Source organism: Phaseolus vulgaris, chromosome 6 (genome assembly GCF_051622355.1).
Source record: "Phaseolus vulgaris cultivar YP4 chromosome 6, ASM5162235v1, whole genome shotgun sequence".
Classification (NCBI taxonomy): Eukaryota; Viridiplantae; Streptophyta; class Magnoliopsida; order Fabales; family Fabaceae; genus Phaseolus; species Phaseolus vulgaris.
In genome coordinates, this window is record NC_143503.1 from 28,116,513 (window position 1) to 28,136,973 (window position 20,461).

At 32.8% G+C, this 20,461-nt stretch overlaps 2 protein-coding genes across 4 annotated transcripts in view; both read right to left on the reverse strand.

Moving 5' to 3' along the window:
• LOC137831842 (protein neprosin) lies at window positions 1-4,592 on the reverse strand. Of its 2 annotated transcripts, none has more exons than XR_016521793.1 (7): window positions 3,967-4,592; window positions 3,716-3,802; window positions 3,408-3,641; window positions 1,478-1,648; window positions 1,311-1,368; window positions 1,066-1,212; window positions 1-697 (listed from the first exon to the last, which is right to left on the reverse strand). XR_016521793.1 is itself a non-coding variant. In XM_068639691.2 (7 exons), exons 1-7 carry the CDS (start codon window positions 4,156-4,158, stop codon window positions 320-322), a joined length of 1,263 nt encoding a protein of 420 aa, XP_068495792.1. In that variant the 5' UTR covers window positions 4,159-4,592; the 3' UTR covers window positions 1-319. The 2 variants fall into 2 exon arrangements, 1 of the variants encoding a protein (XP_068495792.1); XM_068639691.2 differs by having other exon boundaries at window positions 1,311-1,364.
• A 4,803-nt stretch (window positions 4,593-9,395) lies between these two features.
• The window catches only part of ILA (putative protein kinase regulator ILITHYIA), a 33,920-nt gene continuing 22,854 nt past the window's right edge, over window positions 9,396-20,461 (reverse strand). For both annotated transcript variants that reach the window (XR_016521347.1, XM_068639692.2), the window contains exons 35-60: window positions 20,277-20,450; window positions 19,371-19,481; window positions 19,222-19,291; window positions 19,040-19,118; window positions 18,842-18,944; window positions 18,597-18,767; window positions 18,364-18,486; window positions 18,177-18,290; window positions 17,943-18,049; window positions 17,808-17,859; window positions 17,615-17,721; window positions 17,455-17,514; window positions 17,265-17,379; window positions 17,044-17,154; window positions 16,809-16,946; window positions 16,621-16,743; window positions 16,447-16,518; window positions 15,155-15,267; window positions 14,458-14,616; window positions 13,233-13,329; window positions 12,944-13,126; window positions 12,500-12,694; window positions 11,945-12,124; window positions 11,723-11,855; window positions 10,389-10,467; window positions 9,396-9,704 (exon numbers count right to left, since the gene is read on the reverse strand). Coding sequence is in view for 1 of the 2 variants with exons in the window: in XM_068639692.2 (XP_068495793.1) it covers window positions 9,662-9,704; window positions 10,389-10,467; window positions 11,723-11,855; window positions 11,945-12,124; window positions 12,500-12,694; window positions 12,944-13,126; window positions 13,233-13,329; window positions 14,458-14,616; window positions 15,155-15,267; window positions 16,447-16,518; window positions 16,621-16,743; window positions 16,809-16,946; window positions 17,044-17,154; window positions 17,265-17,379; window positions 17,455-17,514; window positions 17,615-17,721; window positions 17,808-17,859; window positions 17,943-18,049; window positions 18,177-18,290; window positions 18,364-18,486; window positions 18,597-18,767; window positions 18,842-18,944; window positions 19,040-19,118; window positions 19,222-19,291; window positions 19,371-19,481; window positions 20,277-20,450 (3,012 nt within the window). In the remaining variant the exon portion in view is untranslated. The remainder of the gene's footprint in view (window positions 9,705-10,388; window positions 10,468-11,722; window positions 11,856-11,944; window positions 12,125-12,499; window positions 12,695-12,943; window positions 13,127-13,232; window positions 13,330-14,457; window positions 14,617-15,154; window positions 15,268-16,446; window positions 16,519-16,620; window positions 16,744-16,808; window positions 16,947-17,043; window positions 17,155-17,264; window positions 17,380-17,454; window positions 17,515-17,614; window positions 17,722-17,807; window positions 17,860-17,942; window positions 18,050-18,176; window positions 18,291-18,363; window positions 18,487-18,596; window positions 18,768-18,841; window positions 18,945-19,039; window positions 19,119-19,221; window positions 19,292-19,370; window positions 19,482-20,276; window positions 20,451-20,461) is intronic.

A 20,461-nucleotide genomic window follows, 5' to 3' on the forward strand; every position in this document is an offset into this window, starting at 1 on the left:
AAAAAAAAAGGGAGAACACATTTAATATTAGATGAAAGTGATTCAATACCATTTCCACTCGTGTTTATGCATAGATTTACATGCGTCCAGAAATTGTTCATGACTTATTGTCTACAACAGAAATACATATTTCCTTTGCCTTCGAAAGGAAACAAAACAAAAAGGTGAAAGCAGAAACAAGAATGGAAATGGCTGAAGAACAATAATTCTATATTAATTACGTACACGCAAAGAATCTAAAACATTACTTGCTCAAAAGAAGACTAAGTAAGTGGTTGAAATGAAAGGTGGTAGGTTACGTAATGAAGAAATGATGTGGTCAGGGGCACTGAGGACTGTTGCCTGGGCCACCGTAGTAGAAGTATGTGCCCCATTCGTTATTATAGGAGCTCTGGATGTCATAACAATTGGTGTTCTCAGCTAGGGTTAAGATGTTGTGCACCGAGCTAAGACTATTGTCGGTGTCTACAATCTCAAGGTTACGAAAATAGCTTGCTTTCCCAAAACCATCTCCAGCAAAGTGCCCAGATCCCATTTGGGTGGAGGTGTGTTGCCCATTCGCACGTGTGTTCACCACTTCGCCACCCCACTCCACCATGGTCGCATGTGTGGCTAAGTGTGTGAATAACTCTACAGGCCAATACCCCACCAGTGTTCCATCACCGAAACTCATCCACCAATTCCCTATTTTGGGGTCCTGATATTGATAATGACACAAGGAATTAAGTGAAGAACACTGAAAAGTTTAGCATGTAATTTGCATGGTGGAAGAGATACGAACTATGCAGCACAAACACACTTCCCGCATACATATGTTATAGGCGTGTCTGATATATATTGATATATATGTCAAACACAAAGACAACATTTTAAAGACATATGTTATAGACGTGTTTGATATGCATGTGTGACATTTTAAACACACTATTTTAAAGACATGTTATGTATACATATGTTATAAGCGTGTCTGATATGTATGTTCCACACAAACACAACATTTTAAAGATATCTTATAGACGTGTTTGATATGTATATCCGACAAAAAACACCATTTTAAAGACAAACCTTCCAAATTAGGATGGTGATGTCGTATTGGTTAGCATCGGGAGATGAGATGGGGGAAATGGCAGCTCCAATGGCTATTCTACTGTTTGTTTGCACAAAACCAGCACAAAGAAGATTATAGCATCCTGTTGCTTGATAGGAGTCACTCTGCAACAAAAGCATTGATTGATTGATGTTGAATGTGTATTAATGAGGGTTTGTGGAAGTGAAGAAAATGATGATTAAAAGGTTGGTGTGATGCTGACCGTCCAGTAAGTGAATAATCTGGGTCTGGTGTCACCATAAAGCTCCGGACTGACCTGACTAGTAGAACAATCAAAGCTTTAGATACAAACTAAACAAGATTAGAGTTTAAGATTTGGTAATTAATCCAACATATATATGATTAACCTAATAATCAAACCTTCAATACCTGCCATCCAGCTTCGATACTGTTAAGATCTGAGCCATCGAATGAACCAGAAAGAATCCAAATTTGAGAGAGACTGAACTCGTTCACTACTTGGATAGAAGGTTCCCACACGTTTATGGTTGCCTTTGCCCCATACACCTCCTGTGCTGATCCAGTGTATGCGATTGCATGCTGCATCATACATCCACAAAACAATACTATACAATAATGATTTCTGATTACACAATAGTAGCATCTAAGAACAAATACTATGATGTAGCACTTTTTTTAGTCTAATTTCGTTTGTAAATTTTAAAATCCTACCATGTAATACGATTTGATTTCAAAGATTTTAAAATCCTAAAGCAGTTAAGGTTTTTTTTTTTATAAATATAGAATAATTTAAGCAAGATTTCGTTGTGTTATTTTAGTTAAAAATAAATAGGAAAATTAGTAATGATATTAAAACTCTAAATTTGAAATGTAAAAATAAATTTAAAAATTAATCAGAAACCTGAAGACTTTAAATTCGAAATTATATATAATGAACCAAGAAACAATAATGTTTAATTATTAAATTGTATATTATAACAAATTACTCTAAATAAATATAAATATTTTTTTTTTCATATTAAACAATATTTCATAACATATTTTTATTATATTTATTTTATTCATTAGTTAAATAATTATATACTTTAGCTTTAAGCATTACGGCTTTATGGTTTCTCATTTCATTATTTTGGATATATCTAATTTTGAGTTTAAAGTTTCCGGTTAAGATTTTTAACCAAGATTTTTCATTAAAGTTTCTGATTTGATTCAAGTTTCCGGTTAACATTCTCACTTTTACCTTTCCGATTAATGTTTTTGATCTATTTTTAACGTCTTGGATTTAAAGTTTTACTATTATTACTAATTTTCATACATGATGTTCAATTAAAAAAACACAACTAAATATTTCTTAAATTATTGCATCATTTTTTTAAATAATTAAATTAAAGTTGTAAATTATTTGTCATTACATACCCAATTTTAATACAATTTATTTTTTAAAAATCATATTTACAATGTAGAAGTTTCTAATTAAAATTGTATTTTCCATATATGATTTCTGCATAAAATATTTTCAAACCAATTTGTATTAAACTCCGACGTGCTAAATGCAGATTCTTTAAAATTTAAAAGATGATATACCCGGTTGGCGATTTCTTTGAAATCAAATAGTGTTGCATGGATATGATTTACCAATTCTGAAATTAAAAAAATATGCCCATTTGAAAAAAAAATTGAATTAAAATTAAACTAGTTTGGGAAAAAAAGTGAATTTGGTACTATATGATATTTTTTACAAAATATATAATTACCTGCCTCGTACATGTTTCATGTATATATATATTCGGATAAATTATGCTTATTTTTTACATAAGTTAATTGTTTCATTAGTTATATAATTTAAATTATAAAACAATTAAATAAAAAACTTAAAACTATAAATTGAACAAAAGAATTTTTGTTTTTTGTTTAGAACTTTGTATATTATTTGAATTAATGTATAAATAAAAACATAATATATAGTCATTTAAAATATACGTGTTTCCCAACACATACCTAATTGTAGGAAAAAAAAACTGATTGTAAATGCCTTGTGGCCCTGGTCAAAATCTGGAAACGTATTATAACAGTGACATTAATTGCCAACTTCTTAACCTATTCAATAGTAACATTGATTTAATAAATAGTAGCACAGTTTTATACATTTATTATACGGTGAATAAATTAAAAGTTATTGTATGTATGAAAGTTATAAAAGTTATTAAAAGTTATTGTATGTATGAATGTTATAAAAGTTATTAAAATTTATTGTGAGTATGAAAGTCAACAAGTTTATTAAATTAAATTAATGATTTAGGATTAAAATAATATAAATGCAAAATAGAAGTAAAAGTACCTCGTGGCCATTGCCGGTGACAACATCGGGGGCGTCGCTGCGTGCGAGAGAGAAGCGTCGTCGTTTCTTTCCAAAGTCAAACAAAGACTTTGCTCTCAACACGTCATGCACCGTGCTCCGCCGTATGGGAACGGTTCCTTTTGGACACAGCGTCCCATTTCGGTGCCACTCTTGCATTCCCATCTCACTGTTTTCCCTCACCTTCATACCCTTTGGCATCTCACTTGCAACTCTCTGTTGCATTCATATTCATTCAAAAACCCAATAAAATCATAACCCTTTCAATTTCAATGAATCTAAGGAGGTACCTGGATCTTGTGGTTCTTCAAAAGGGGGTGATCTAAAGCAGGTTGCTTTCTTTTGTGAACACAATCTATGAGATCACCATCTGGACTCTGGAATAATAACATTCAAAAGAGCAGCATCATCAACAACAACAACTCATCAATGAACCATTGTAATGATTATTATACAGCAAAAAAAAAAACAAATTTGTTTTAGCATTTCAACCAATCAGACATGCATACATATAAATATTGAATAATGAACAAGTAATTACCTGTATGGTGAGGAGAGGGGTCTTGTTAATGTTGTTCAAGTGTCTCTGAATCCTTTGGAGTCTCAAGCTGCTGATTTTCCTGTGAGTTGTGCTGTTAAGGTTGCTGGAGTGAACCTGAAGCGTTTGTAGAAGGAGGGGGAAGAGGAAAGCAAGAAGGAGAAGGTGGTGGTGAGTAGGAGGAGTAGAAGACATTATTTGTGTTTGAGTGTGAAGAAAGAAAATGGGTAAAGTGGAGAAGCATTACTAGGAAAGAAAAGAGCAGAAAGTAAAACTGAGTTTCATGGGTATTTCCATATAGCACACCCAAATAGAAGCACATAGAAAGAAAATAGAGATGGAAAAAGAGTAGTAGTAATTAAGGGAAGGTAAACATTATGATATTGTTTTCTCTCTCTGTGTTTCTTAATGGTATTAATGGTGAGGAAGAAGTGGTGGGTGGGGTTAATTAAGGTGGTGGTCAGAGACCCTCTTGGACTTTCAGCATCAGTATGATGATTGCTTGCATTTGATTCATCAAGTGTATTAATAATGCATGATGATGAAGAAGGTTTATGATCTACACAAACGTTGAAGCAGATTAAGGATGAAATGGAGGCTTCAAATTCCAAATATTGAAAGCAATGTATAAAATGGCAGACCTACCCAACTGAAAATGAAGGCCTTTTTATTGCAGTTCTTGAATGTGCATCTGCCACCATACACTTTGCCATTAATATTTCCCTTCAAACAAACCATATATTAATGTCTTCTCTTCTTTCCTTTTTCACTGTACTACTACTGCTCTATGCCTTCCTCTGCTCATCTTATTTCTGAATCACAAAATTCAATAAAATAAAACAAAACCTGACAGATTAATTCAAGTGGGCACTCAAATGGTGGACGCGGAAAGCCCTAGCTACTCACTTCTTCACTATGATCGCCTAAAATTAGGTAAACAGATTATTTGCTTATTTAGTACACTTATTTATATATATATTTTTTTGTGTCTTTGTTTAAATTTATATTAAAAAAATATAAATAAACTATTAAACTTAATTGAATCTTAAAAAATACTAATAGAAGTTTGTGTTTATTTATATATTCATTATTTCTAGGTCTCAACACTTAAATATTTTTTTAAGATATTCAAATTTATGATCACGGATTTTAAGTTTCGAGAGAATTTTTTTACTATGCAATAAAAAGTAACTTCAATATTATAAAGAAAATAAGTGTGATGTAATTAATGTGGGTAATTTTGTATACTAAGGTAAAAGTAACAAAAGGAAGAAATAGAAAATTCTGTCACTATTTTACTAAAAAAAGTTTATTACGTTTTTCATTTTTGAAAAACTATAAACGACTAGTGATAAACAGAAGGAATAAATTCTGTATTTTATTTTAACAAAAATAATTAACCTGTACATATTAATAAATTTTAATACCGTTAGTTAGTGTTTATTTCCTCTTCGTTTTTGTGAGCCAGTAACATTATAATTAAAAGAACTTGTTATAATGTTTTTTTATTTTCACTCCATATTTAAATGAATTTTAAATGAATTTTTATTCAAAATTGATATTAGATAAAGTATCTAAAATTTGTGTACTTTTCAATTGAGCCATGGTTATTCGATAGTCTTAATAACAACATTAAGAAGTTCACCATAATAAAAAAAAATAGAATCCTAATGATTTTTATAATAAAAATATTATTTTATTTTTAATATTAAATATAAAACAAAAATTAAAGCATGTAAAGATACAAAATAATATCATTCGATAAAGATAACTAAGATTTTAAAATCCCATTTTTTTATTGTTTAAGTCCGTCGTATTGTGTATGAAAATAAAAATAAAATCATCATACCGCTCTAATTGATGATAAAGATAAAAGCGAAAAAAAAAAACTCGATATAAAAAATGTTTCATAGAGTTAATTAGATCATTTGTAGAAATACAACAACAATATCAAAAAGTCCCAATAAAAAAAATAATATTAATAGGAGATAAATATAGTTATAGTATAAATCAAAACGACGAGAATTCAATTAAGAAATATTAAAATCTTTGAATATTACATTTTTGTAATAAATACTTAATTAGAAATAGCCAAATTTAAGAAAAATTTAAAATCTAATTAAATGAAAGAAAATTAAAAATAAATTTCTTGAAAATAAATTTACAGAACTAGCAATCCAAATTTAGAAGCAAGCTCATCGGGAATAGAGTTTAGTGCAAGAAAATGATAAATTGGAGTTAGAATATATTAAAAGAGAGTTGTTGAGCATAGAATTTTCTATGGATAACTTGATTTTTGAGCAGTGAACTCTATTTAACAAAGAAAAGATGTACGTGATTTAGATTTAATAACAAGTGAAAAAAAAAATAATGTGTTGTGGATTCTTAGAAGATTTTGGAGTTTGGAATTTGAGACATTGAGATGGAAGTAATAAATAATTTAGTAAGCATTTTGGAGAGAGAGATTCACTTAGGAGCATCCATATGGAGAATTATATTATTTAAATGGATTAAGCTTCTAATTGCGAATCTCCATTTTTTCTTCACTTAAAACAATTCTGTAGTTGTCAGTGTTGTGTCTATCATATTGCAGCAATAATAATATTTTTTTTTGACAGTGAAGCCTAGTTAGAGTTCAATACTTCCTTTCAAAACTATTATTCTTTTAACATACTTCAAACAAATATCTGAAAAACCCAAACAACCTAACATGCAACTAATAAAACATATATTCTAAAATAAAATTTAAAAATAAAAAAATAGACATTAAAAAACGACTAATAATGATACAATTTGTAGGATAAAAGAACAACCTCTGCTTACTTTTCATTTGTAGGATACAATTTTATCACACAGAAAATCGAAAATCAAAAAGCAAAAAGCTATATCTAGATTCAGTGAAAAAAAAACTAAATTTCGAGGAATGGTTCTTGGATTGTGTTTTTGTTAGGGAGATGGAACTGGGTGGTGAGCTGGAATTCTTCTCGTCCTCCTGCTTCTCCTTCGGCACTCGGCCTCGGCTGAACACCGGATGGTGGGGGTACCTGCGAAGGCACTCTGGCGTTCAAGTCAATAAAGCGGGTGGACTGCTCTCAGGTAGGTGAACAGTAATAAATGACATACCTTACTCTTTGGGATGCGCGCTATTTATATTATTCCAATGAGATTACCTTGTTGGGCCCGTTTATCGAGGTGGATATCGCATAGGGTTGCATTACCTACTTCTTGATGATGGATTAACTTTACTGATCTTGGTTTGAGCGTTAATTGTAATAGGGTTCGGCCATCGGCCAAGTTCCCATGGTGCGGGTCGGCCATCGGCCAAATCCTTGTGGTCTCGGTCGTCTTAGTTAAGTCTTCTAAGATCTCGACCTCTTGGTCAAGTCTTCTAAAGTCTCGGCCTCTCGGCACAAGTCTCTCAAGGTCTCGGCCTCTCAGCCAAGTCTTCTAAGGTCTCAGCCAGGTTCCCCTGATCTCGATCAGGTTGATTAGGCATCGGGCAGCCAGGTGGATCCCGGCCTCGCCCCGAACCGGTACAAATTGTATGAAGGTTTGTGATTCAAACTACTTCTCCAAAATTTAGGATATGCACATATGCGTTTATTGGCATTGTTCACATATGTGTCTATTAATAAAATTACACGTGACATTATTCATAAACGTGTCTAGCAAGATCGTATGAACATGTGGAAATCGATAGTTTTTTTCATCTAGAAAAGCTTGATAAAAACATTCAAGAATTATCAAATATTAACAAATATTCTTACTAAAACTATGACAAATAAGCTTTTTCGGAAATTATTAACCAGGTAAGAATGTATGACATTTAGCAACTTAAAAGAAAAGTGTTGAAATAAAAACATTTGATTGATTAAATGATAAATTTGTATAAAATACTGTATAATCATTTCTTCTTTAATTGAGTGCTGATTTATAAATTTCATTATTTAACGGATTTGCAGGATTAAAATATTACGAAAACAGTAGACCAGTATAAAAAATGAGAATAAATAAAAATTATAAATAAATTATTTTTCAATTTTATGTAAAATAACTCCCTCTTTACATAATAAAAATTTGTACTAAGAGTTACCTTTCACGCATATGAAATATTTTGATTGTATTTTAATTAATGTTTTTGTTTCCTCCACTTCTATGATTTCTCTTCTTGCGTTTCTTAATTTTTTTTAAAATAATTAATTTCTATTTTGCAACATTCATGAACTTCCATTTTTTTTTCAAATTGTATGTAATTAAAAAATCTTCTATTTGAATGATAAAAAATAAATTGACTTTTAGAATTATTACACATTGTACGTTTTGAAAAATCAAATGTAGTCTTCTAGATTGTACACTGTACAATTAAAAAGACATCTCATTAAAAAAAATAACTTTTATTTTTTAAAATCTGAATTAAAAAAATCATAAACCATTTCTAAAATACTTAATTAAAAGTGTAATACAAATTTCGGATTTTAACATCTAGAATATACTGTAATAATTTTAGATTCTTGAATCCAATATAAATTAAGTAACACAATTAATTTTTCAACGGGCAAGTTTAAACATGTTCAATGAGAATGTCTACGATTCTAACAATCAAAACATAGTTAGTTTCCAACAATACAGACCAGAATGTCCCTTCAAATTGCAATCACCACAAAGTCATGATATGATTGTTGTGATTGAAGAACACTAGTATAGACTACATTGAAATAGTCTCAAACATTACAGATAGGGATCATCATATACTGAGATAAAATGCACATTCTAATGGCAAAGTCATATCCATTATTTTAATCAAAGATGATACACTTGGCAGCATATAAAACTTGTTGATGAATAGGATTTTAAACAAACTTCCGGATCAAGCTAGCTCATATACGGAAAATCGAACTTTCATATTGATTGTTCCATAGTTTATTTCCAGATAGCATAATCTAAAAGCTTTAAGAATTACTCATTTCAGAAACCTTACAAATTACTCAATCCAAAGGTTTTCTGATAAAAGTATTTTTGACATTTCTCTCAACACAGAGATGCTGGGAGCAAAAGTCTTTCATTTATAAATTGAACTCTACTGTGTTATAAATAGAACTCAACTGAGATACCGGTATTAAATATTCAACCACATGACAATAAAATAAGATTACAAAAGATAGAAGAAATATTTTACAACCTAAGATCCAGGAAAGCATGTTTAAATAAAGTAAATCGGAAATTGAATTCACCAATAAATAGGTTTATCACGAGCTACAGCTTCTACAGGCAAATTCACTCACAAACTTGCGACTATTATTTCCATATAAACGAATGATTATAATGACATAATCGGGACCTGAACTTTATTACATTTAAATGGTAAATAAAGTCATTCTGCACATTAACGGCTCTAAGGAATAAAGAGGCACGAAAAAAAATGGCAATAGGTATATTGTAAGTAAAAAATATATTTCCGCCAAAATTGATTAAGAAATAAAAATATAGTTACAAATAATTAGTCTCCTCTAATTTACAAAGACGTTGATATAATCAATACCCAGGCGCAAAAAATTGGGTAAAAAGCCTCAAATTGCATATTTCTATATATATTTTTTACTATATCAGTGCTATCAGAAAAATTGGTTATCAACGAGAATTCTGTACTCAGACCATGAAAAAAAGGGAGTAACACAGCACTTGACGAAAGACAAACTACTTAGCTACTTGAGGTATCTTCATCGCTATCATCACTGTCATCGCTGCACAGCAGTAAATACGAGAGAAATTTATCAATAACAGAATTGTACGTGGATTCTTGACTTAGCTCAGGTGTTAGAGAATAAAACCACTCAAATGTATAAAAAAAATTATTCGGAATTAACAGTTTGTGATATTTAACAGAATTTAAATAATCAGGATAAGAGTATTTACTTCTATACAGAATTTTTTCAAAAAATAAACAGATTATCTAAGTAATAAAAAGTGCTTTTGTCTTCTTATATTTTGGAAATGAAATTTCAAAATTAACCTATACTTTCACCATCCCCTAATCTAAATCAATTTTAAAATTAAATCCTTTCGGTAGACTTAATTTTTTTTCCGTGGAATAAACAAACGAGAAAACCTGCATGTAGTCTATGTGGTCCTTTATACCATGAATGTCTCAAATAATTTAGTCCTTATAAGAAACATGGTCCTGAGTTCAAAAAACATGCTCCAGTTTCAGAAGTATTAAACACTAAGTTTCTTTTATAGCCATAATTCATTGGGAAATACATTCATAAGATGTTCATTCACTCTATTGGCCTATTAACAATAGAAGTCACTCGTTGCATGTCAGGTTCATTATCATTTTCTTTTCTCCCCTAAGTATAGAGGATTCAGCAACTTGCATTAGATTGAAATGATCCTTCAAAGAGAAATGTATTTGATTATTTACGTACCTATATTCGGGAAACTTGGATAGACGCCTAGCATCCAAACCAGTGATATACTTCTGAGCTGCTTGAACATTTTCTGAACCTGGAAAACCCAAATCCAAAAGAGTTAGAACTGTATCTCCATTCCATTTATCAGTTGCTTAACCTAAAATCCTGTGCCAGTGGAAAGGCATGAAAACATATTAAATAATAAAGAGTTCGAGAAATAAAAATGTTTATAACCAGAAACTAATTATTTGCATAGGTGATTTACGATTTGATAACATAAAATTTTGGGAAAACAGGTTATTTCAGAGATGACAAGTTTAGAAACAGATTCAAGTAAGAACTAACTAGGCTTCCGAAAGAAAAGATTTGAAGAGGAAAATAAATGCAGAAAATTTCTAATCGATTCATTAAATTGACAAAGATCGTGACTTCACATTGAGGGACTCTACTTTAACACAATAACCAAGCTTTCTCACCATAAGATCAAACAGCGTCATAATTTTTTTATTGTGAACATCTCTGTAGACAAACTACTAAACCTTCAAATTTGTCATGGTTTCACCTTTTTTTGGGTCTCCCTCTACATCTAGCAATAGGGCTAACCACTACATGATCCATGGTCTGCTTGTGAAGAAACTAATTTATAAAAGTTCTTTCATATTAATAATTCTTAAAGGTAATTTTTAATTCATATATAAAGTAATTTTACAAGTTAACTAAATTAACAGACCCTTCTTCAGACATGCCAGACACCTAATCCAACTTCCTCTCTAATGCATGCATTGACAATCATAACCTGTTCAGCATGCCCACTCATCCTATGTAGCATTCCCATCTCCCTTACATTGAGTTTATTCGCTTGTTGGCTTCTTACCATATAACACTCGACTTATACAACACTAATCTTATAGATGTACAGTAAAACTTTGTCTTAAGCTTGAGTGGTAACCCTTTGTCACAGGAAAACACTGCGCAGTCCTCCATTTCATCCAACCTATCCTACGCTTTACATTACATGATTTCTCTATCATTTTGAATGACGGACCCAGGATATTTAAACCAGCTGATTTCCAAAACACGTACAAGGTAATGAAAAACCCAACAACTGATTTCATTTATAAGAATAATCATTCAACTTAAAAAAAAGTACTATATGCTGCAAGAACTGTCGGCCAGAAAAAGAAATTTCAAAAAAAGATTATGGTATCATTACTACTCTTGGAAAATTATTTATCATATTTACTCAATGGCCAAATAAACGTTAGAACACAATTATAATCAAGCTTGCCTAAATATAATTACAACAACACAAGATAAAGAGCTTATAACACAATGCCAAGTCAAAGTACCCTTTGCTAGTTGGAAGGCATGCAAAGCACATCGTTCTGCAGCAAGTCTAACGGGGGTATTTGCATCTTTCAAACACTCTGCTAGAGCAGGGCCAACTATGCTGCTTTGTGACAAAATGGCCGAAGGATTTGCCTGTAATGTTTCAGGAATGTAAACCATCCAAGTTTCCAAACATTATTTTACAGGTGATGCTATGTGAAGGCAAGACTTCATGCACATACCTTGGCAACAGCTTTAATGGCAGATAATGCCCTTCTTCTAACTTCACTGGAGTCATCACGTGTGGATAAAACAAGCAGTGAAAGAACATCTTTGTAAAGCAGCGTATCAGAAGGATCTATCTGAGTTCTATAAAGAAGCAGCCTTCCCAATGCCTTGGTTGAAGTTTCCCGAAGAGGAAACTATTTTACAGAAAAATGAATAAAATCAGACAATAGCCATATAACAAGAAACTTGTTGGACCTGAGAAATAAACACAATGAATTCTGAAAAAAAAAATACAAAAATAATCTGGATTTTAGGCCAGAATTGAGTAGAGAGGGTTTTCTCAGAGCACGAATGTCCTCCTTCAAAACACCAAAAATAATATCCTGACAGCTAAGTGGCCTTCAGCAAGTCTGCCACAACCTATACACCACTATAACTATCACATCATAACATCTAATTGCTAAATTTGATATTAATATAAAATAAAACCCTGAATAATTCAAAATACAGAATTAAAACTGCATAATTCATAAACTTGTGCAATCAAAACCAATTCAGGATTATCATACCTTCTCATCTTTCAGGGTACCTCTAAGGCAATCAACAATAGTTGGGAACAAGGAAGACGAACAAATTGTTGATGGATTGTACCGAAACAAGGAAGAGATTGTAAGCACGGAACCATGCCTGGGTGGCCAGCTTGGTGAATTAGCTAGACTTGACAGTTCTTGAATCAACTCTGTCAGCTGAACATCTTCAAGGTACTGGAGTTATAGTAACATAATAATCAGAAATTATAAAAACAAAATCAAACAGTGAAGTAGAAATTAAGCACACTGATAAATCTCAGGAAATGACAGCAAAAGTAATAATAACATAATTTAGCAATAGCAAAATGAAACATTATTTCATTGTATTTTTCAATCAGAACAAAGTCATTCAAATATGTAATGAAGATAACAGAGAAATACAAAAACATCAGTGAACACAAATACATTCAATAGTCTACAAACCTGTGTCAAGATTCCCAATATGCTAGAAGCAAATATCCGAACTTGATCATCATCATGATGAATTAAATCCTTGAGAACGCTGTAAAAACGATTTCTAACAGCAGAGCTGACATTCTTCCCAGCATTCTTCAGAACACCCTTTAAAGCAGTTAGAATAGCTTCACGAACACCGGCATCTGATCCCTAAATAATCAAATTCCCAGCTTTGTATTACATAAGTGACATCAGCAATAACATTATAATCAGAGTATTGCATCTGCTTAAGTAAGAATAGCAGAAATAAAATCACCTGCAAACTGGACAGTAAATCACTAACTAAAGGGTCAACCCTGGTACTGAGTCCGCTAAGCTTCCCAAGTGCCAAGGCAGCACTAGAACGAACAGTTCTGCATTCATGTGCATATTAATAAGCACAAAATAATAAAATATAGATGAGATTATGTTAGGAGACTCCCAAATATCAACATTGTATTACAAGTTAATTAGAAAAGTAACAGAGGTTGGAAGGGCTGGTTCAGCTTAAAAAGGACGTTACCAAGGGAGTGGCATTCAAGGCTGAAGTCACATGCATATTAATAAGCGCACACAATCAAATAAAGATGAGAGTGTGTTAGGAGACTCCCAAATATCAACATTTTAGTAGAGTAATTAGAAAAGTAATTATGTTGAGAAAACTGCGTGGAGCCTCAGCTGTAAGGGAAAATCCTTAGTTTTCTCTGCTTTCATACATTTATCCTTTTATGTTTGAGTTTGTTAAAAAGTTGGTCCACTGTGCCAAATCTCTTGTCAATTAAGAGTGAAGAATTAGATGGTGAGAAAATGAAGGTGAAGATGAAGCCACTGGATGTTAGGATAGTATTCAAGCAAAGAAAGAAGAAGCAGGCAACAGCCATGCATAGTTGAGTTTTGCACAATTCCATCAACTCACCACCAATACACAACAACTGGTGTTGTATTCACCCTATGAGGAGGATGAATAATCAACTAAGAATGAGCTCTGGGGCACATGTATGATAGCCAATCTTCCCATGCTTTAGGAACAGTCAGAATAAGTATCTGTTTTCAATTTTTACCTTCTAGCTTTGCAACATGTTCTTCTCATGAGGATTTTGTATCTCTGAGTATGTATCTTCATCTTCTTTCTTAATAAATTATTTGTTAATAAAAGAGAACAAAAATTAGGCATTAACAAACTTAGTAATTCCCTTAAATCAGGTTCTCCCCTTTAATGATGGCATAACTGAATGTTAAAAATTTTGGTTACTAAATTTTTTCTACGCTCCACCCATAAATACTTAGGTGTTGTTAGCAAGTCATGCAACAAATCCTGCAAATACTTAATTGAATGATTTACTTATAAGATGGTAATTATAGTTATCGTGTGATCTTGAAAGGTGATTAGCACATTTTCAAACCACAACATCAAATGTACAAAAGCTCTAGCTGAGGGGGATGAACACAACATATTGGGAAGAGGATAGATGATTTTATAATATATTAATATGTCAACAAACCTCGTAGAATCCTGTAGACACTTGACAAATGTTGTTTGCAGCTGAGGAAGAAAAGGCTTCAGGGAGATTCCACCCTTTTTTATCATTGATGTAAGAGTAGACAAGATGGCACTTTTCACTTGCCATGGGAATCGATCACCAATAATTCGGATTAGAGGCCTACGACAAACACAATTGGCAAAGTCAGGATGTATAAAATATATGTCCCCAAAATAATAAATGACAATATAGAATTCTATTGGGTATGATGCATGGATAACCAATGAGAGGAGTAAGATCAAGCTCTAAATAAACCTATTGGTCAAAATGGCCCTAAATAACCTATCTGTCAAACTGGCTTTAAGACCCAGTCAAGGACTCAAAAATAAAATCAACAGATCCAGCTGCAAGGGAAAGACATAATAAGGTATAGCTTTAACATATGAGACTAGTCCTACTTATAGAAATTTTCTTAAAAGGAAAAAAAGTCAATCAAATCAATTTTGTGTCAGGACATGCATATAAGACTTGTAAAGAGGGAAACAGTAAGCCTCCAACCAATGAATTGGTTGTTAGAGTGTATTGAAATAAAAGAGACCAGAACATTGACGGAATACTACATTACAAAATTACATCATTTTGCTTGATTCATGCAGCTGCTTATGCTAAAATATGAATACTTACAAAAATAATCCATAACAATTTTTTTATTAAATACCCTGTTATTGGGATGACAAACTCCTTGAGTGATTGCTCACTGGTCACTTCTATCAATTCGCCAAGTCCCAGAGCAGCCTGCTCCCTCAATTCAGCAGACCCGCTTATCAGACCCTGTATACCATAAAGGTACAATAGAAAACCTTGATAGACTGATTTTATTATATAAAGATCAAAGATACAAAAAGGACATTGAAACTCTGTAACAGAAAAGTAAATATACAGAGCTCAGTTACAAAACAAGTCAGTCAGTTATAACTGTCTAACTAAATCAGTTATAAATATAATAACCACAAATAAAACACACTATAATAACTGCCTCAATCAATTACACTAAACCAAAACAGAATCAAACAGTTGTAACAACATAAACAACCAATAACATTGTTTAACAGAAGATGCCGTTGCTCACCCCTCCTGAACAAACTCAAGGGGGCTAAGAAACTGAAGAACTCAGTTACATTAAGTTTGTCCCTAAGAGAGGATCATCAAGTAGGAAACAAGGCTTGGTTACAAGATACACACACCTCACAATATTACATAAATGAGCAAGCATTGCTATACCACAAATTTTTATTAATTCTGTACATAACCAAAATAATCAGTAAATGTGTAGTATTATTTTAAAAAGACCCGTACAGAAGGGTAAAAAGAGTTGTGCTTTTCACTCAGCTGGAGGGATTGGGGAAAAAAGGCTGAACAATGAAACAGTGGAACAGCAAGACCAAAGAAGAGGATAAACTGACATGACGCAATAGCATAAAAGTGCTTGAATTGAGAGTCGCAACTTTGAATTGCTTAAAAAAAGAACACTTGCATTTCATTACAAGAAAGGAAACAACTACAAAGTTCCGACAAGTATTAGGATAAAAAAGTTTTAAAAACAACCTGATACCTACACTAGGCTTCTTTATATATCCACAAAAAATGTGAAAATGTTAACTATGCTGGAGGGATTGGCGAAAAAAGGCTGAACAATGAAACAGTGGAACAGCAAGACCAAAGAAGAGGATAAACTGACATGACGCAATAGCATAAAAGTGCTTGAATTGAGAGTCACAACTTTGAATTGCTTAAAAAAAGAACACTTGCATTTCATTACAAGAAAGGAATCAACTACAAAGTTCCGACAAGTATTAGGATAAAAAAGTTTTAAAAACAACCTGATACCTACACTAGGCTTCTTTATATATCCACAAAAAATGCGAAAATGTTAACTATGCAACTTGACCACAAAACAAGTAATGATCATACAAAATTAAGAAATTTCAATTGAATAACAAGAAGAATTACTTGAAGAAAAATTGGAAGTATAGGCTGAAGTGCTTTAGGAAGACAAAATCCAGGTATGACAATTGGACCTCCCTGTAGAGCAATTATGCACAAAACGCATTCAAAAATTAGTCATTAGGAACCAAAAAAAATATGAAAGTCTTATAGGAATAAATTCCAAAGTAAGAGCTTCACCTTCTTCTTCCTCCGTTCCTTGTCTCTGGATGTTGACACAGCATCCCGGACAAGTTTTATATAAGAAGGCAGAACCTCCTTGGGTACTGAAATAATGACCCTTGACAAAGCTTCCCAAGCAACCTAATAAAGAGAAACTTATAACATACAGAGGATCTGTGTAAAACATTAACAACTCAAATACTTACAGCAACAGTAGATGAATCGGGATCACTTAGCAAGATGATTAAGGTAGATATCATGTTTGGAGCTTCATCAACCAGATATAACTTGCTATTTTTGAAGAAATATCCCATCAGATATGAACTAGATCTTCTTACAGCAGCCTGTAGACGATTATGAAAAAGAGAACAAAATTGTAAGGAGGCATGTAGAAGATAGATGAAGGGCATTAAATTATATCAATTATTTCAAGGACATTACCTGACTATCATTAACACCTTTGACAAGTTCTGATATGAGTGGCTCAATACCTTCCTCATCAATAACTGAGACCACTGTTTCAGCAGCTTCCTTAGCCAATGTTTGAACCTCCTGGAACATAAACCAAAAGAAAGGATAAATTTGCCCAAATCAGTCCTTAGCAAACAAGATGTTGGAATTCTGAAAAAGTATTTTCGCCAAAAAATCTGAGCATAGTCTACCTTGTTATCGTCACTCATTGCAGATAGCAAAGGAGGAAGTACAGTACCAAGATGAAAGTTAAGGCCAGGACCAGCAACCTCTGCTAAAGCTCCTATAGCATGTGCATTGAAGGCACTGCACAGGTACCAAGAAAGTTCTCAGAAATGCCATATATTCTAGATGAATGGATCAAAATAGAAAGAAACTTACAGCAATGGAGGATGAACCAGTTTCGGTAAAATATGTGGCAGTACTGCACTTGTTCGGACACTGCAAATAAGGACAAATGCAAAAGTTTAGTTTAAGAAAATAAGAAATCAACACAAATAATAACTTCGAAACAAGACATTGAAGCTAATGCACATTTTACCTTAAAATTTGCTTAAGGCCATCCAGTGCGGTATCAGAAGTTTCATCATCCTCCAATGCATGTAAAAGTGTTGGAACAATCTCGTCAATAGCTAGCATTCCAGCACTCTACAATCGAAAATTTGAGGGATAAGGTATAGCAAAATCATATAATCTCAACCACCACTGACAAAAAATACAGTAAAAAGGGCAACCTTATACAAAGTGCTGAATGCTAAGCCAGCTGATTCACGAACCTCAGGCACACTGTTAACATATCCATCCAAATATCAGATAATGCAGTCTATAATTATGCAAACAGTGAAATCAGAATTAAAAAATCCACAAACCTATCACAGAGTGCAGTTCGAATAGTTGGGATGAGTTCGTTCATGAAAGTCAACAACTGACTCTTACCAGCACTTCCCATCACTTCACTAAGACCAACACATACACCCTTACAAACAATAAAATCCAAAATTGTATCAAATAACAGGTTGAGCAATTGAATCTAAGAAAAAAACAATGTAAAACTTTATTCATTAGGAGGAAATAAAAATTCCAACACAAAAAACTATTCTAACCTGTCTCCTGCTGCAGTCAGGGTCACTCAGCCCCTGGGATAAGATTGGAATTATCAAAGGAAGTACCCGTTCACCAAGCTTCCTGACAAGCTCACCCAGTGATCGTCCAGCAACCTGCAGTAGCAATAAGAATATGTAATTTATGCAAGCTACAATAGAAAACAGAATGACATATACAAGTGCTGACCTGCCGCCTTTCAGATGATGGTGATGCAAGGGATGTAATTAAAGTGTCCATCAGAACAGGCATAATTTCCCTTAGAGTCTTTGGGGTATTTGCCACAATAGTTTTCCACACGTGTAATGCAGCCTGAAAAGTGAAAAAAAAAAAGTGTTTTCAGCCTTTATAATTTGTTAAATTTATTTGAATGACAATGACAAACTATATTGACAAAAAAGAGTAATTGTAAAAGATGTTACCTGACGCACTGACAAACTAACATCAGCTCGGACCATATACAATGCAGCAAGTACTTCATTACGCTTATCACGCCCTAGAATTTCAATGATGGCACGTCCATGTGCCTCTGTACTAGAACCTTCATCATCACTGCCCCCCTCAAGTAAGGCTTTACCAGATGTTCCAGCAACCTGAAATGGATAAATTTGCCAAAAAGTCAAATCAAGCTCTGTGAAAGAGTTGCTCTAGGATGAGTAACACATACTTTGAATAATAGATCACCCAACAGCTCCACTGAGCTCTGTCGAATACGCCAACTATCATTAAAAATGCCATCCTCAACAGCAGGAAGAAGAAGAGGTAGAGAACTGTAGGAAAAAAATTATCAGAAATTAGTGAGCTGAGGCAGTCAAAGAAAACAGGGAGGGGACCATGAACACATAAAAGCAACAATAGAACATACGTTGTTGCATAATGCTCGACAAGAACATGGCCAGCTCCTAGTGCAGCATCTCGTACAGATTCATTTTCATCGGCAAGGCCTACAAAACATTTTGAAAAAAGAAACATAGCAAATTTAGAGATAACAATCCAAAAAATATAAATGATAGCACATAAATTAGCCTATGAAAGCTAGTATCATACCATCTAGAATAGCAGGCAGCACCTGGGGAAGATAGTTTTGAAACTGGACTCCTAGTGATCGTGGCAAGTACTAAAAGAACATTCTGACAAAATGATTAAATGAACTCAATAAATAAACTTCTAATTTTCTAAATGTGACGGTATTTTACCTTGAACAGGGTCAAGTATCCATCTCGTACAGATGCCTTCAGATGGGAACAATTTCGAATAATGTCAGGAAGTACATGCTCAAAGTACTCGATGCCAAGAGCAGCTAAGACCTGTAAATGAATAACAATTAGGTATAAATGATCTCCTTAAATACTATATAGAATCCAGAGATATGAGAAGGTATTATCTATTGATTGGTAAAAATGATAATCACACTTGAATGTGGTTTAAAGTGGCAGTATTTATACAATGCATTAATGTGTAAAGAACAGATCTTACTAATGGGAATCAGAGAGCTCGGTTACCATGTTAAATTCAAAGAAATGAAAAACTATTATTTATTGATTGGTAAAAATGATTTTCACACTTAATTGGGTTTAAAGTGGAAGTAATTAAACTATGCATACATATGTAAAGATCAGATCTAACTAACTAGCCAGCTGTACAATGACAAACAAACATCTAACAGATAAGCATGATAGCAGACTTGAAACTAACAGATTAAAAGAGCACAACAATCACACAGAAAAGTAGTTCTAATCTCACTACATTATCAACAATATGTTATTGCACAATTCTTGTCCAGTTCCAGTTCTACTCTAAATAACCCTCTCACCTAACTTCACAATTCTTATATTATAAATTTACTGATCAAAATGTATAGGGTTCAATAAAAAAACACTAAGTAATAAAAAGTTTCTTTAATTTACAAGCTAACAAGTAACTTTTTCAAATAAATAATCCTTTTATTTTTCTTATCCTTCTTCATACTTATTTATTCAAAACTGTACTCTAACAAAGAATCATGCTTTTTACCTCAGCCATACTAGATTAGAAGCCTGGTAAGTCTAAATGAAATTCCAAAGGCCTTAAAATGTAAAAGGTATTAAAAGGAAAAATCTGACCTCGCTCAACCCTTGTGCTGCTCCAGAGCGTTCAACATTACTATTATCAGACTTCAGTGTGTCAAACAACCATGGGACAAGATCAGGGAAATTTTCTTCACCCATTCCTCCTATAAGGGATCCAATAGCTCTAGCAGCGACTGACCGAACTTCGGGGATAGGATCCACAAGAACCTGCTCTTGTA

Excerpts from the sequence above, each read along its gene's own strand:
- LOC137831842 (XM_068639691.2), bottom strand. The coding sequence starts at position 4,158 with ATGTCTTCTACTCCTCCTACTCACCACCACCTTCTCCTTCTTGCTTTC. Across the intron at positions 3,642-3,715 it reads TGAAGAACCACAAGATCCAG|AGAGTTGCAAGTGAGATGCC; the intron begins GTACCTCCTTAG and ends TGAATGCAACAG. Across the intron at positions 1,365-1,477 it reads GTATCGAAGCTGGATGGCAG|GTCAGTCCGGAGCTTTATGG; the intron begins GTATTGAAGGTT and ends TCTACTAGTCAG.